Raw genomic sequence first — 13,379 nt, forward strand, 5'->3', positions numbered from 1 at the left:
GGGACAGCGAACTAGTGGTCGGTCGACATTCCGAAAACCGGGTGGGAGGGGCACAAAGCTGGCTCAGGCCGGGCGCAGCGCCTCAGCCTCCACGCCCTGCGGTGCAGCCACTCCCGTCCCCGGGCCGGCGCCAAGGACACTTTGCGCCTGCGCAATGAGAGCGCAGGGACTGAGGAGCCTGGGGGCGTGGTCGGCGACCCGCACGCAGGGACGTAGGGGGCGGAGCCCCAGAAGGCTGGGCGCCTCTGATGGGCTGCATCGGGAAGGAGGCAGGGTGAGAGGAGTTCTTGGGCGGGGCCTCGATTCCGGTTTGGAATTTTTGGCGCGAGTCAGTTCCGCGCGCGTTCACGGGCAGTTCCCCCTCCAGAGAGTCCTCTTGCCCCGTCGTAGAGAGCTGTGGACGGCAGACCTCAGTCCTCCTGACCGCCCCCGAGGTCTCCCGCGACCTCTGCCGACCCAGAATCTGGGACTTCGCGGAGCTGCTCCCCGCCCCCTCGCCCCAGGTGAGCCCAGGCCCGGCCCTGAGGGTTCTCGAGCCGGACCGCCCTCCCCTCCTCTCCTCCTCCCTCTCGTCAGCCTCACCCCGCTCCTATAGCCCCGCTTCCCTGTCGAATTGGGTCCTGCCCTGAACATCTGCTAACCCCTCCCTGGGCCAGTCCAGCCCCGGGCGGCCCCTCCCACTCCCCTCTAGCCTCTCTGGCGAGTCCCCTTGCTGCCCTCTCTCCTCCCCCAGCCTCCCTGTCCCCTTTCATTTGGTAACCCCTTCCCCTAGCGACTGCCCTCCCTTATTTGTCCCTCCCCAGGGAAAGCCCCACTCATGTTCCCCCTACAGCCCCTCCTCCGTGACAGTCGGTCTACTCTGTTCGCCAGGGTTTCCCCACGCCCACGGAGGTGAATCAGCTGTGGGCCTGCCCGCGAGGAGCTCACAGTCTAGCGTGGTAGACCGTGGTCAGCAGATGTGTCCAGCCCAGTGAGAGGGTGAGGCCTGTGGAAGCTGCAGAGGTCACCTGGCCCGTCCTCTGCTCAGGGCCACCCTGGATTCACCAGGGAGCTCCTGCTCCTTCTACTTTCCCTGTCCCACCCCCAAAGCTGTTTGGCCAGGCCAGTGGTGCTAGAATGTAAATGAACTTGGGATGGTCTGACAACTGGTTTAAGATGCAGATCTTAAAAGATTTAAGTGTCTCAGAATGTGCCAGGACTGGGCCCGGAGGCTGTACATACTTCTAACCAGCTTCTAACCAGCGTCCTGGGGGATCCTGACATTCCAGTTCTTTACTTTGAGAAACCCTGGGGTAGGATTCCTGAGGTAAAAGAGGCAGAGGAAAGGTCCACACAGTATGTAGGGTGAGCCTTCCAGGAAGGCACTGTTGGGGGTCCCTCACTCGCCCAGGGACAGGAGGGTACACTTCAGATGCCTGCCCCTGTTTCAGTTATTGACTCACCCCTTGTGGGCTATGGCATCTTTTGATACACTGCCTTTCTCTCAAAATTAAACACCTCTCCCTTTTGTTTTCTTGTTTTTGTTTCAATTACAACATTATAGTGTAATAACACAACAGCCCTCTCTGCTCCAATACACAAAGTCACTTACACCCATGGGACCATTGCAACTTTGTGTGTTCTCTCAATGACTACTCAGAGCATTATTTATTATATAATAAATAATTATATAGCATTTATTGAGGAATCTGCATGCCAGACACTGGGCTGAGCCTTCCCTGACTTCAGCATTACAGGTCCACAAACTCCCGAGGCCAGGAGTGTTTCAGAATTCAAAATATGCCAGATTTTAGAAAGCTAATAGAGTGCATATAACATTTATATGTAACACCACCCATGAGTCTGGGACATCATCCAATAATTAAACACATTAATATTTCTGTCAAGAAATATATGAATATTCACACTGAGAGGAAAAAAATAGGTCAGACCAGATTTTTCTGCTAAATGATTTTTGCATGTAGATATCTAGCTGTCCCAGCACCATTTGTTGAGAAGATTATTCTCTCCCACAATTGTTTTGGCACCCTTGTCAAAATCAATTGATTAGAAATGTGAGGGTTTATTTCTGAATTCTGTTTTAGTGCATTGATATATATATCTATCCTTATGTGAGTACCACACTGTTTTGATTATTATAGTTTTGAAGTAAGTTTTGAAGTTGGGAAGTGCAAGTCCTCCAACTTCATTTTTATTGTTTTGTTTTGACTATTCTGGGGCCTATGTATTTCCATATGAATTTTAGGATCGGCTTGTCAATTTCTGCAAACAATGCAGCTGGGATTCTGATAAGGATTGTACTGAATCCGTAGATCAATTTGGAAAGTATTGCCATTTTATTCATATTAAGTCTTTGGATCTATGAACATGTAATGTCTTTCTGTTTATTTAGGTTGTTGTTAATTTCTTAAGCTGAGGGGGAACAGGAAAGAGGGTACATATGCATAATATTTGTTATGTTGACCTTCTTATTTACCACTTTTGTTTCTCTTCATTTATTGCTGTGGGTTTGAGTTACCATCTGGTGTCATTTTCTAGTCCAATATAATTTTGTTCCCACCCACCCACCTCTTTTGTGCTGTTATTTGCAAGTATGTTACATTTCTGTGTTACATGCTGAACAATACAATTACATACATATTGTCTTTTTAAATCAGTTAAGAGAAAAAGGGAGAAGAAATATGTATTTACACTGTCTTATATTACATACATATCTTAATCAATCGGTGATCTTTGTTTTTTTACGTAGGTTAGAATTACTATTTGGGATCAGTGCTTTCAGCCTGAAGAATTTCCTTTACTTTTTCTTGTAAAGCAGGTCTGTTGGCAATGAATTCTTTATTTTGTTTATCTGTGAATGTCTTTATTTTGCCTTTATTTTTGAAAGATAGTTTTGTTAGATACAGGATTCTTGGTTTACAAATCTCCCTCCTCCCCCCCCGCACTTTGAATGTCATCCTATTGCCTTCTGGCCTCCATTGTTTCTGATGAGAAATTAGCAGTTAATCATAGGGAGAGGCTTGTAAGTGATGAGTCATTTTTCTTTTGCTGTTCTCAAGATTTTCTCCTTGTTTTGGTTCACTCAGCACTTTTAATATGATATGTCTGTGTGTGTGGATCTCTGCATTTATCCTACTTGAAATTCATTGTGCTTCTTGGCTATGTTAATGTTCTTCTAAATCATATTTGGGAAGTTTTTATCCATTATTTCTTAGCATATATTTCCTGCTCCTTCTCTCTTTCTGGGACACTCATTATGCCTATATTGGTACACTACATTTTTCTGACGCTGTGTTCCTTTTTCTTCATTTTTCCTCTCTGTTCTTCAGATTGCACAATCTCTATCAACCTACCTTCAAGTTCACTAGGTATTTCTTCTGCCTCAAATCTGTTGAACCCCTCCAGTGAATTTTTTCATTTCAGTTATTGCATTTTTCAACTCTACAATTTCCATTTGGTTATTTTAATAATTTCTATCTCATTATTGATATTTCCCATTTGATGAGATATTGTCATCATGCTTCCTTTACTTTAAGCGTGGTTTTCTTTAGTTCTTTGACTATATTTATAGCGGCTACTCTGAAGTCTGTCTGTTAAATCTCACATCTGGTCCCTCTTACAGGCAGTTTCTGCTGTCTATTTTTATTCCTGTGTGTGGGTCACACTTTCCTGTGTCTTTGCATATCTTCTAGTTTTTTTGTTGAAAACTGGACATTTTACATAATATGTTTTAGCAGCTATGGATCCTGGTTCCTTACCCACTCGGGGACTTGCGATTGTTGTTTGCTTGTCTATTTGTTTAGTGAGTAGCTAGATCATTGTAGTGACACATCTTTCTGCAGTATGAAGCCTCTGACATTGCTCCTCAGAGGGCCCAGCCTGGGGCTTGTGCACAGTTACCCTGGGACACCAGTGGTTTTAGGGGGGGCTCTCTTTGACTGTCCTTTCCCTGATCATATCCACCTGTTAGGCTTCCCCAGTTGCCGGCTATCTGTTCTATTGTTTTTACTCTGGGTCATCAATTGCTCCATAGACTGATCCAATTAAATTTGGACTCCTTTAAAAGGTCGCTTTTGAGTTCAGTGTTGGAAGTTGTTCTGACTCTGGAAAGTCTCTTCTTAACTACCTCTTTCCCCGGTTCTCTCTGGTAAACTAGCTTGCCCATGGTTTAGCTTGTTGCGCTAATGGAGGCACCAGCTTCCTCCTATTTGCTTACTACCCAACCTCCACTGACCTTGAGAGCAGCTTTCAACTTGAACTTCCCACACTGTTTCAAATATAGTCCGTTTTTTGAAGGGAGAGCTTTGGAGCTGTCTGTTTTGTGACCTTCCTCTCCCCCAAGCAGAATCTCTGAGCTGCAGCTCTGGAGGTGGGGCAGGGACAGTGATACCCATCTGAGTGACACTGCTACCTTAGGTTTGCCTCTCTCCATGTGGAACCTCCTTCCTAGGAATGAGCTGGGGCTCGAGTGATTGGGCTGCAGTATTCCCAGCCTGCTGGACCTAGGGCAGAGCTCCCACCCTATTAGCAGGGGCTGGTGGAAGGAGGGAGACTCGGCTTCTCCACTGTACCCAGCTGGAATTTAGCCACTGCAACATGGAACTGGAGTGAAACTCCATTACATGAGTTTTAGCATCCCAACTATGAAAAAGAAAGCAAAGAAGAAACTTTTGGAATCAGACCTTCTTTTTTTACTTTGGAATTGAAGATAAGGAAGTGTGGGCCTGTGTGAATATATCTGCCTCACAGTCTTGGAAGAGGTTGCACATCTTAAAGTCAAATAGCGGTTGTGAGGAGGCAGGGAAGTATGTGCAGGTGGCCGGCTCCAGAACCTGGCTTGATTTAACCTGTGATGGACCGTAGAAGCCTCCAGGATATGGCCCCCTGCAATTCTGTTTATGTTTCTCTGACCTCCAGGTACAGATGCATGTGCAGGCGTGTATATATTTGTCCTCTGCCTTTTCCCGGCAGGTGCTCGTGTGCCCACGGCCTCCAGGTTTAAAGCAGAACATGTGTGCAGAATAGACGCGGCTTGCTTCCACAGCCTTTCTGGGGCCACAGGACAAGGCACTATTTGAGTGGCCACACTGTTCTGTATTCTGCCTCTCAGGACCTCCTGTGCTGGCCATGCCTGTGCCCACAGAGGGCACCCCGACACCCCTGAGTGGCACCCCCATCCCAGTTCCGGCCTACTTCCGCCACGCAGAACCTGGTTTCTCCCTCAAGAGGCCCAGGGGGCTTAGTCGGAGCCTCCCACCCCGGCCCCCTGTCAAGGGCAGCATTCCCATCAGCCGCCTCTTCCCTCCTCGGACACCGTGCTGGCAGCAGCCCCAGCCCCGGAGGGTGTCATTCCAAGGCGAAGCCTCTGTGACTCTGCAGAGCCCTGGTTATGACCCGAGCCGGCCAGAGTCCTTCTTCCAGCAGAGTTTCCAGAGGCTTGGCCGCCTGGGCCACGGCTCTTATGGAGAAGTCTTCAAGGTGAGTGGGGTGACAGCTCTCTGGGCCTGTCTGGGGGTGCCCTTTGCCTCCCTCCCCCTGCCTGGATGGGATAGTGTCCTGGGAAGCCTGTTCCCTTCTCTCCTGACAGCCCACCCCTCCTGGGCTGACAGGCGCCCCTTCTCAGTGCTTGATTTGGCTGCTTTCTCATAATCCCCCACGCAGACCCCTCCAAGGCCCCCTCAGTGCATACTTTCCCCTTGTCTAGAGCCTGGCATGCCTGGTGGGGGCTCCCAGCTGTCATCTCCTCCTGCCCTGGAGCCAGCCGTGCTGGGGTCCTTGGAGAGCTCTGCCTGGCCCCCGGAGTCAGCCCCCCAAGTGCAGTGCACACCCAGCCCCCAGCCCCCCCCCCCCCAGGCTGGCAGGCACTTAGGCTACATCCTCCATGCCACCTTTTTTAAAAATATATATTTTTCAATAATTTATATTTCCTTTAAAATGGTAGTTTTCCATACTACATAAAGACATTTTTGTTGTTAAAAAGTACAAACAACATAGACCCCTAGATCAGGTCTCCTTCCCAGAGGAAACCACTTCTCAGGTGGGCGTCCTTTCCAGAACTTTCTCCATACATCTCTAGAGTTGACTATATAGAGACAAACACATTTCTATTCTCCACAGTGGACCACACTGCCTATATTGTTCTGTAGGTGGCTTGGTTTCGTTTCCCAATGGTCTGAGAGACCCTCTGGGTTAGTACTTAGAGGTCTGCCCTGTGTATTCCTCGCTGGGCTCCAGCAAACCAGTGCCTGGGCTGGAGGTCTGTCCGGTTTTGCTATTGCACGTGCAGGGGTGTCTCTAAAGTAGATGCATGCTGCACCTTCTGCACATGTGAAATCTTAACAGAATCTGCTGGATTGTTCTGCTTAGTGGTGGTGCCACCTCCCACCCCGCTTGTGGGTACTACCTTCCTTCTAGGTGCGCTCCAAGGAAGACGGCCAGCTCTATGCAGTAAAGCGCTCCATGTCGCCATTCCGGGGCCCCAAGGACCGGGCCCGCAAGCTGGCCGAGGTCAGTGGCCATGAGAAGGTGGGGCAGCACCCGTGCTGTGTGCGGCTGGAGCAAGCCTGGGAAGAGGGCGGCATCCTGTACCTGCAGACGGAGCTGTGCGGGCCCAACCTGCAGCAGCACTGTGAGGCCTGGGGCACCAGCTTGCCCGAGGCCCAGGTCTGGGGCTACCTGCGGGACATCCTGCTCGCTCTGGCCCACCTGCATGGCCAAGGCCTGGTCCACCTTGACATCAAGCCTGCCAACATCTTCCTGGGGCCCCGGGGCCACTGCAAACTGGGTGACTTTGGGCTGTTGGTGGAGTTGGATGCATCCGGAGACAGTGAGGCCCAGGAGGGAGACCCCCGCTACATGGCCCCCGAGCTGCTGCATGGCTCCTACGGGACAGCGGCCGACGTGTTCAGGTGAGGGCTGGGCCCGGGAGGCCCTTCCTGGGTAGCATACAGGTCAGCAGAGGGAGGGAAATGCCATTCTAGCCCAAAGTCAGGAGGATTTGGCCTCAGGCTGGGAGGCGCTACCCTAAGGGGGTGGAGGCCCCACCCTCTAGTTGAGGGGGTTCTGTGAGGCTGTAAGCAGCAAGACCTTGGAGCCGTTCCATTGGAGTTACCCATCTCCACGGAGGGACTATTATTATGCCATTTACAGGGGAACAGGCACAGAGGGGTTAAGGGACTTGCCTGAAGTCTAGTTAGCAAAGGTGAAGCTGGGACTGGACAAGGCACTGGGTTTCATGGTCTAGGCCAGTAACTACTACTCTGCCTCTAATAGTCTATCCATCCATATCCACAGGACCATGGTAAGAACACTAGTAACTATAGTACCTATCTGGTGGCTTGTGGGCTGCGCTGGGCACTGGGTCCATGCTTCATGACATGGCTCCATCATTGGCCCTTCTGGGGCCCTAGCCCCTTCTTCCTCACCTCCCTTGCTCATGGTGGAAGACAGCTGCCCTTTTCTACCCTTTTCTCAGGGGCAGCCTTGGGCTCTGCGGTCTGTGGCCTAAGGCCAATCCTGCCCCTCTTCTGTCCCTGTCCCCTCCCCAGTCTGGGTCTCACCATCCTAGAAGTGGCATGCAACATGGAACTGCCCCATGGCGGGGAGGGCTGGCAGCAGCTGCGCCAGGGCTACCTGCCCGCCGAGTTCACTGCAGGTGAGTTGGGGGCAAGGATGGGAAGGCACATGGTGCCATGGGGAGGGCACACTCATGTTGGAGGGAATGGCTGGCAGTGGAGGGCTTCTGGGCTCAGGGATGAGTCACCCCTGACGTAGCCTTGCTCTGTGGACAGGCCTATCTTCTGAGCTGCGGTCTGTCCTCATCATGATGCTAGAGCCCGACCCCAAGCTGCGGGCCACAGCTGAGGCCCTGCTGGCCCTGCCGATGCTCAGGCAGCCGCGGCCCTGGGGCGTCCTGTGGTACATGGCTGCTGAAGCCCTGAGTCGAGGGTGGGCCCTGTGGCAGGTAAGCCTGGTGACAGTGACAGGCTATTCTGCCCTGCTCCCTGGCCTTGGGTCTGCCCAGCCTCCCTCGGCCCCCCTGTTCCCACAGGCCCTGCTTGCCCTGCTGTGTTGGCTCTGGCATTGGCTGGCTCACCCTGCCAGCTGGCTGCAGCCCCCAGGCCCGCCGGCTACTCCGCCTGGCTCGCCGCCCTGCAGCCTCCTCCTGGACAGCAGCCACTCCAGCAACTGGGATGATGACAGCATAGGGTGAGTGAGAGCTCAGGATGGATGGGTGGGGGTGGGGAATGGGCTGTCAGTGTGGCCAAACCCCACACTGATGTCCAGGCCCCATGGGAATTAGTGGTGAACTGGGACTCCTCCCACAAACTTGGCCCCTGTCATACCCCGGGAAGGGCACCAAGGCTGGTGGGGGCACAGCCTGGCTTAGTTTGAATGCATGTTTCTTCTGCACTCAGTGTGTGGAACGGTCGCTGTGCAGAGCACAGCAGCACTGGCAACTTCACACTTAGGGCACTGACACACTAACGAGCAGCGCAAGGGCCATGGCCCCCACTGGGATTGGTAGGCAGTGCAGCCCCCACTCTAGTTGACCCTGCAGTGTCCAAGGACAAGGCATTGTCCTTATTGGGAGACGACACCCCCAGAGCCTGGCGAGCCTTGCCCTGGGAGGAATTCCTTAGTCCCAGGTGCCTGGTGGCCAAGTAAGAGGCTGTAATTAAGAAACTGCTGCAAAGGAAAATCACATGCTCCGCACAGTTCTCAGAAGGAATCACGCCATTAACCCCTTCCTTACAAAAATGTCATCCCATTGCCATAGGGACACTTTATAGTAGACACGAAGTGCCAGAAAAACTTCATGTATCATAGGTTCACTTCAACGCCAGCTCAGTTGAAGCCCGTCTTCTGCAAAGGGACCGAGGTGGCCTTTGAATGTGATCAGGTGGACTTTAAAAGTTGTGAAAGTGCTTCCTTCAGAGGGTACCACACTTCCATTGTCCCAGACTATGGCTCCTGCCTGTGTCCAGCGGGAGCCAGCCCAGGGACAGGGTGGTCTTGCTGCTCCCAAGGCCTCCTCACCATACATTCCCCAGCCGACACCCTGCTTGTCTCGCCCACCCCATGCAGGCCCTCGCCTTCTCCAGAGGCCATGCTGGCCAGGGCCGCCAGGAGCACCTCCACTCCCCGGAGCACACACACACTGAGGTACGTAGGCCCAGGGTCGGGGAGGGGATGGAAGGTGCAGCTTCCAGATCCTGAGGGTCATTTCTCTCGCTTCCTTTCCCCCAGGGATGCCCTGGACCTAAGTGACATTGACTCTGAGCCCCCTCACGGCTCCTTCCCCTCCTTTGAGCCACGGAACCTCCTCAGCATGTTTGAGGACTCGCTGGGCCCAACCTGAGCCCCAGCCCAGCCTTGGCGCTTTTAACCTTTTAGCCTATCCCCACATCCTCTTGGAAGCTGGGGTCCCTCTGGGAACTCCAGTGGCCCTTTCTGCCTGGCCATGTCTAATAAAAGGTATCTGAAACTTGGGAGCACCCAAGCTTGCTTGCATGGCAACACAGCGCTTCTTGCCCCTTTTATTGATGTCGCCTAGGGCCCCCGGCCAGCCGACTGGAGCTGGGAACCCCACACTGTGTGGAGCAGAGATTTCCTGAGCAGACACATCCCCGATGGGCAGGTTGAGCTGTCAGAACATGGCACTCACGGTGGAGAGTAGGCCCCCAGCCCAATGGGCCTGGGTCCAGGGCCACTCAGCTCTTTGTAGCTCTATGCCAGTTGCCTGGAGAAAGCAGCAGCAGCCCTCCTGCCTCTTGGTCCTGGGATAAGGGGCTAGTCCTCCTGCCCAAACCCCTCACTCCACAGTCTGGACAGAGGGAGAAGGGGTGGGTGAGCCTCAGGCTGCTGGGAGGGCTGGCATGCAGGGCCCAGAGACAAGTCAGGAATCGTAGGCTCATAGCTGGGCCAGGCACCTACAAAATACCTTGCATGAAAGTCTAAAGAGGGGCAGGGTGGGGCGATGGCTCTGGGCTGGCAGGATTCCAACTGTGAGCAAGATTTGACCACAGAGCCCCTCTGGCCCAACCCTCACAAGTCACAGAGGGCCAACTGAGGTCCTGAGAAGGACTGGTTTCCTTTCAGCCTGCACAGGAAGACTGCCCCTGGAAGAAGGCAAGGAGGGATGTTGGAGCTCCGAGGCGTGGGTAGGAGGAGAGGCTTGTCCCAGGGGAAGAATGGGTGAACAGACCAGGGCTCCCAGCTGGGAAACATCCAGGGAGCTAGCTCCTTGCAGATCAACAGGAGGGAAGCTTCGTGTTGGTGGCCCTAGAAGACTGTGGGCAGGCGTACATGGCAGGTGGCTCAGTCTGGTGGGCAGGCGTGGTGGGCAACCCAGAGCAGGTCAGGCACGACGCCAGCGTGCAGCTGCAGGATGGAGCCCACACTGAGCAGGTGCATAATCTGGTGAGAGTTGCCCCAGTAGTCGAAGCGGCCCGGTCCCCAGCGCTCTGGCAGACGGGCCACATTCACTAGCCCCCCAAGCAGTGCCAGCGCATCCATGCGCAGGTAGCAGGGCAGGGAGTCTGGGGCCCCAGAGCCCAGCCCCACTCCCCGGGCCCCAAATACCAGGAGGCGGGCACCAGCCTGCCAACCAAAAGCACGGAGCCGAGCACTGGTGGAGGGTGCAGTGAGGGCCCGCCAACCAGCCACACCCGACAGCATGGTGTAGCCCACCAGGGCAGCTGGGCGCAGCCAGGGCCTGCAGGCCAGGGTGCAGTGGATGATGGGCAGGGCCCCTGCACAAAAAAGAGAGGCAGGAGAGGGCACATCAGTCTGGGGATCTGCCTGCCCTTCCTACACAGGGCTCATGTGAGTGTCCCCTGCCTCCACCTCCCAAGTTGCCCTCCAGCTCCCATCCTGTGAGCCTCCCCCATCCCTTGACTCACCGAGGGTGTTGACAAGGCAGACCCCACACATATCCAGGGCAAGGAGCCGGGTGTATACAGGGCTGCCGCCTTGGTGGCACATGAAGAGATGGTAGAGCACAGAGCCTGCAGGTGGTGCCAGGCAGGCCACACAGTGTGTGCCCCCCAGCCAGCCATCCTTGCCCAGCTGACCCCAGGGCATGGTCATCGGCAACAGCACTAGGAAGCCCAGCAGGGCCAGCCCTGGGGGAGGGAGACAATTATCCATCACACAACTTCAGTACAGGACAGGTCATGTCCTCAGGGAGTCCACAGTCTAGAGACAACACGGGAGGGATGAGAGCAAGACAGATCTTGACAGTGCTGATAGCCAGCCAGCCAGCCATCGCCAGACCTGGGACAGAGGCAGGCCCTGGGCTTTTAGGGACTTATTCAGAAGAGCTCCCAGTAGTTCTGGAAGTAGAACCCATTATTCCTACTTTGCAGGTGAAGAAACAGTAACCCATTCCCAGGTGACCCCAGCAAGGAAGAGAGACCTGGGCAGTCTAACTCCCAAGCTGCTCCCATCCCTGCAGCCACATCACCTCCTCTGAAAGCAAGGGCCCCCAAGCCTCCAACCTGGCCACCTCAGTGTGTCAGCAGAAGCCAGGAGTAGGCATTGACCTCAAGCGGAGTTCTGAATAGGACATGTGGGCAATGATACCAGATCCAGGGCCATTTAGCTTGCTCATCCCAACTCTGTCCTCTCTTCTCCATAAGTGACCAGACAAAGGAAGGCTTTAGGCCTTTTTGTCTTCCATAAGGGGGTGAGGCCAGGCAGGGGGTAGGGGGCTGAAAGGAGCTTGTTCCATCTACCCAAGCACCTTCTCGGTGAGCTCCATTCCTCCAAACCTAGGTGTCCTACCCCTCACTCCCAGATGGCACTCTGGCATTGCCCTCACAGGGGTAAAAGGTGGGCACAGCAGGCTGGGGCCGCTGACTGCCCACTCTTGCAGGGTCTGGCCAGGCCATAGTCCTCCAATTAGCTGGGCCCAGCCTGCTCAGGGCCCCTCTTGCTGGCCAGGGCAGACCAAGGACGGACAGGGCTGTGTCAGCAGAGCTCAACCAGGCCGCGGAGGAGGGGCCCGGCGCCGGAGGGGTGGGGGGTGGGGGGAAGAAGGAGTGGCCACCAGGCGGAGCCCCAAGACTGGGCTGCCCAGGAGGGGGGTGGCAGGGCTGCCGCACGGGGTGGGGCTGGGTCCTGGCTTCCCCTTCTGGGCCCCTCCTCGTCCAAGTAAACACCTATCTCCGGGAAGGGTACTGGCGGGGGAGGGTGCATAGAGCACCAGGATTATGAAGAGGCTGGACACTAGGCTTCTCCCTGGGGCTCAGGGAGATTAAGCAGACTCAGTCCCCCATTCTGCTTTCCTCGCCTGTCCCGGGGGCCCCGCCGGGGGAGTGGAAGCGGGCAGCACCGTCCGGGACAATGGCAGCTTTGTCACCGCGGCTCCTGGCCGTGCCAGAGCCCGGGCAGCCCAGGACCTGAGCTCTAGGGCACTCCTCGGCCTTCCGGCCCCCGGCCTGGTGCGGGCAGGGCTGCCGCGGGTGTAGAATGTGGGGCGCGGCTCACCGTGTGTGTAGATGTTGCCCAGCTCGTTGTGCAGGTAGAAGAGGCTACGCAGGCAGCCCGAGCCGCTGCTGGCTGGCCGGTAGCCGGTCAGCACGAACTTGTTGAACTGCAGGTGCGGCGGCGAGCTGGCCCAGTCCAGCAGGCGCGGCCCAGCCAGGAACGCCATGGCCCAGCCTGGCGCGGGCTGTCTGCGTTCCTCTTGTCCCCGGGCCTTCTCCTCAGTGGGGTTGCAGCGGCGGGAGGTTCATCGTGACGCCCGCCCACCGTCTAATGCACAGTCCGCGCAAGCGCCGGCTTTGGGGTCTTGGCTCGCGTCGCCTCCCCGCGCTGCGCAAGCGCGGGCCTGGCGCCCCCGCGCCAGGGGGCTGGGGACACACGGGGCGATGGAGCGCACTGCGGCTCGCTCCGCTGGGGCAGGCGCGCCGCAGGGACAGCTCGCCGCGGCGGCAGCTGCCAGTAGTCTCTGCAGCCGCGAGGACGGGCGCGGCCCGACGCGTACAGGGATGCCAGGCTCCGCCCCAGCTGACCGCCCCCGCCATCCCGCTAGCGTTTCGCGCGCTGGGCCCCTGACGTAGATGCTGCGAGGGCCAATGGTCGCTGCTGGCGGGGAGGCCCCGCCCCGAGACCGCCCAGTCCTCAACCTTCTTAGTATAATGTATGCGGTCCTAGCCTCATTTGCATGGGGTGGCTGTTGACTTGGGACCCGACGTTCAGGTTCCCCGTGACTCTGCCGGAGTAACCCCGGCATCTCGCGTTCCTTCTCAGTGCGTGCCCGGGCTTTCTGTGTGACCCCCTGGTCAACGCACCTTTGGGGACCCACCCTCCCCGGCACAGCCCCACTCCGCAGCCCGGGCTCTGTCCAAGGTACTAGCGGCCCGGGACGTTCG

The 13,379-nt window shown here is 55.6% G+C and overlaps 2 protein-coding genes across 10 annotated transcripts; one reads left to right on the forward strand and one right to left on the reverse strand.

Moving 5' to 3' along the window:
• Nucleotides 1–68: 68 nt before the first annotated feature.
• On the forward strand, nucleotides 69–9,523 carry PKMYT1 (protein kinase, membrane associated tyrosine/threonine 1). 9 transcript variants are annotated; one of them, XM_074322552.1, is made up of 9 exons: nucleotides 314–503; nucleotides 871–978; nucleotides 4,972–5,478; nucleotides 6,415–6,908; nucleotides 7,548–7,654; nucleotides 7,791–7,963; nucleotides 8,051–8,208; nucleotides 9,088–9,165; nucleotides 9,250–9,523. In XM_074322552.1, exons 3-9 carry the CDS (start codon nucleotides 5,128–5,130, stop codon nucleotides 9,359–9,361), a joined length of 1,473 nt encoding a protein of 490 aa, XP_074178653.1. In that variant the 5' UTR covers nucleotides 314–503; nucleotides 871–978; nucleotides 4,972–5,127; the 3' UTR covers nucleotides 9,362–9,523. The 9 variants fall into 9 exon arrangements, with proteins under 9 accessions (XP_074178647.1, XP_074178648.1, XP_019575191.1 ...); XM_019719632.2 differs by lacking the exon at nucleotides 871–978 and having other exon boundaries at nucleotides 243–503; nucleotides 5,111–5,478; XM_074322553.1 differs by lacking the exon at nucleotides 871–978 and having other exon boundaries at nucleotides 342–503.
• On the reverse strand, nucleotides 9,509–13,010 carry PAQR4 (progestin and adipoQ receptor family member 4). Its single transcript, XM_019719633.2, has 3 exons — nucleotides 12,493–13,010; nucleotides 10,905–11,126; nucleotides 9,509–10,754 (listed from the first exon to the last, which is right to left on the reverse strand). The coding sequence occupies exons 1-3, from the start codon at nucleotides 12,656–12,658 to the stop codon at nucleotides 10,321–10,323; spliced, it is 822 nt and encodes a 273-aa protein (XP_019575192.1). The 5' UTR covers nucleotides 12,659–13,010; the 3' UTR covers nucleotides 9,509–10,320.
• Nucleotides 13,011–13,379: the final 369 nt, after the last annotated feature.

This window comes from Rhinolophus sinicus, linkage group LG18 (assembly GCF_036562045.2).
Source record: "Rhinolophus sinicus isolate RSC01 linkage group LG18, ASM3656204v1, whole genome shotgun sequence".
Taxonomy (NCBI): domain Eukaryota; kingdom Metazoa; phylum Chordata; class Mammalia; order Chiroptera; family Rhinolophidae; genus Rhinolophus; species Rhinolophus sinicus.

Excerpts from the sequence above, each read along its gene's own strand:
- PAQR4 (XM_019719633.2), bottom strand. The coding sequence starts at position 12,658 with ATGGCGTTCCTGGCTGGGCCGCGCCTGCTGGACTGGGCCAGCTCGCCG. Across the intron at positions 11,127-12,492 it reads GGGCAACATCTACACACACG|GGCTGGCCCTGCTGGGCTTC; the intron begins GTGAGCCGCGCC and ends TCCCTCCCCCAG. Across the intron at positions 10,755-10,904 it reads CTGCCTTGTCAACACCCTCG|GGGCCCTGCCCATCATCCAC; the intron begins GTGAGTCAAGGG and ends TTTTTTGTGCAG.
- PKMYT1 (XM_074322546.1), top strand. The coding sequence starts at position 155 with ATGAGAGCGCAGGGACTGAGGAGCCTGGGGGCGTGGTCGGCGACCCGC. Across the intron at positions 8,209-9,087 it reads TGGGATGATGACAGCATAGG|GCCCTCGCCTTCTCCAGAGG; the intron begins GTGAGTGAGAGC and ends CACCCCATGCAG. Across the intron at positions 9,166-9,249 it reads CGGAGCACACACACACTGAG|GGATGCCCTGGACCTAAGTG; the intron begins GTACGTAGGCCC and ends CCTTTCCCCCAG.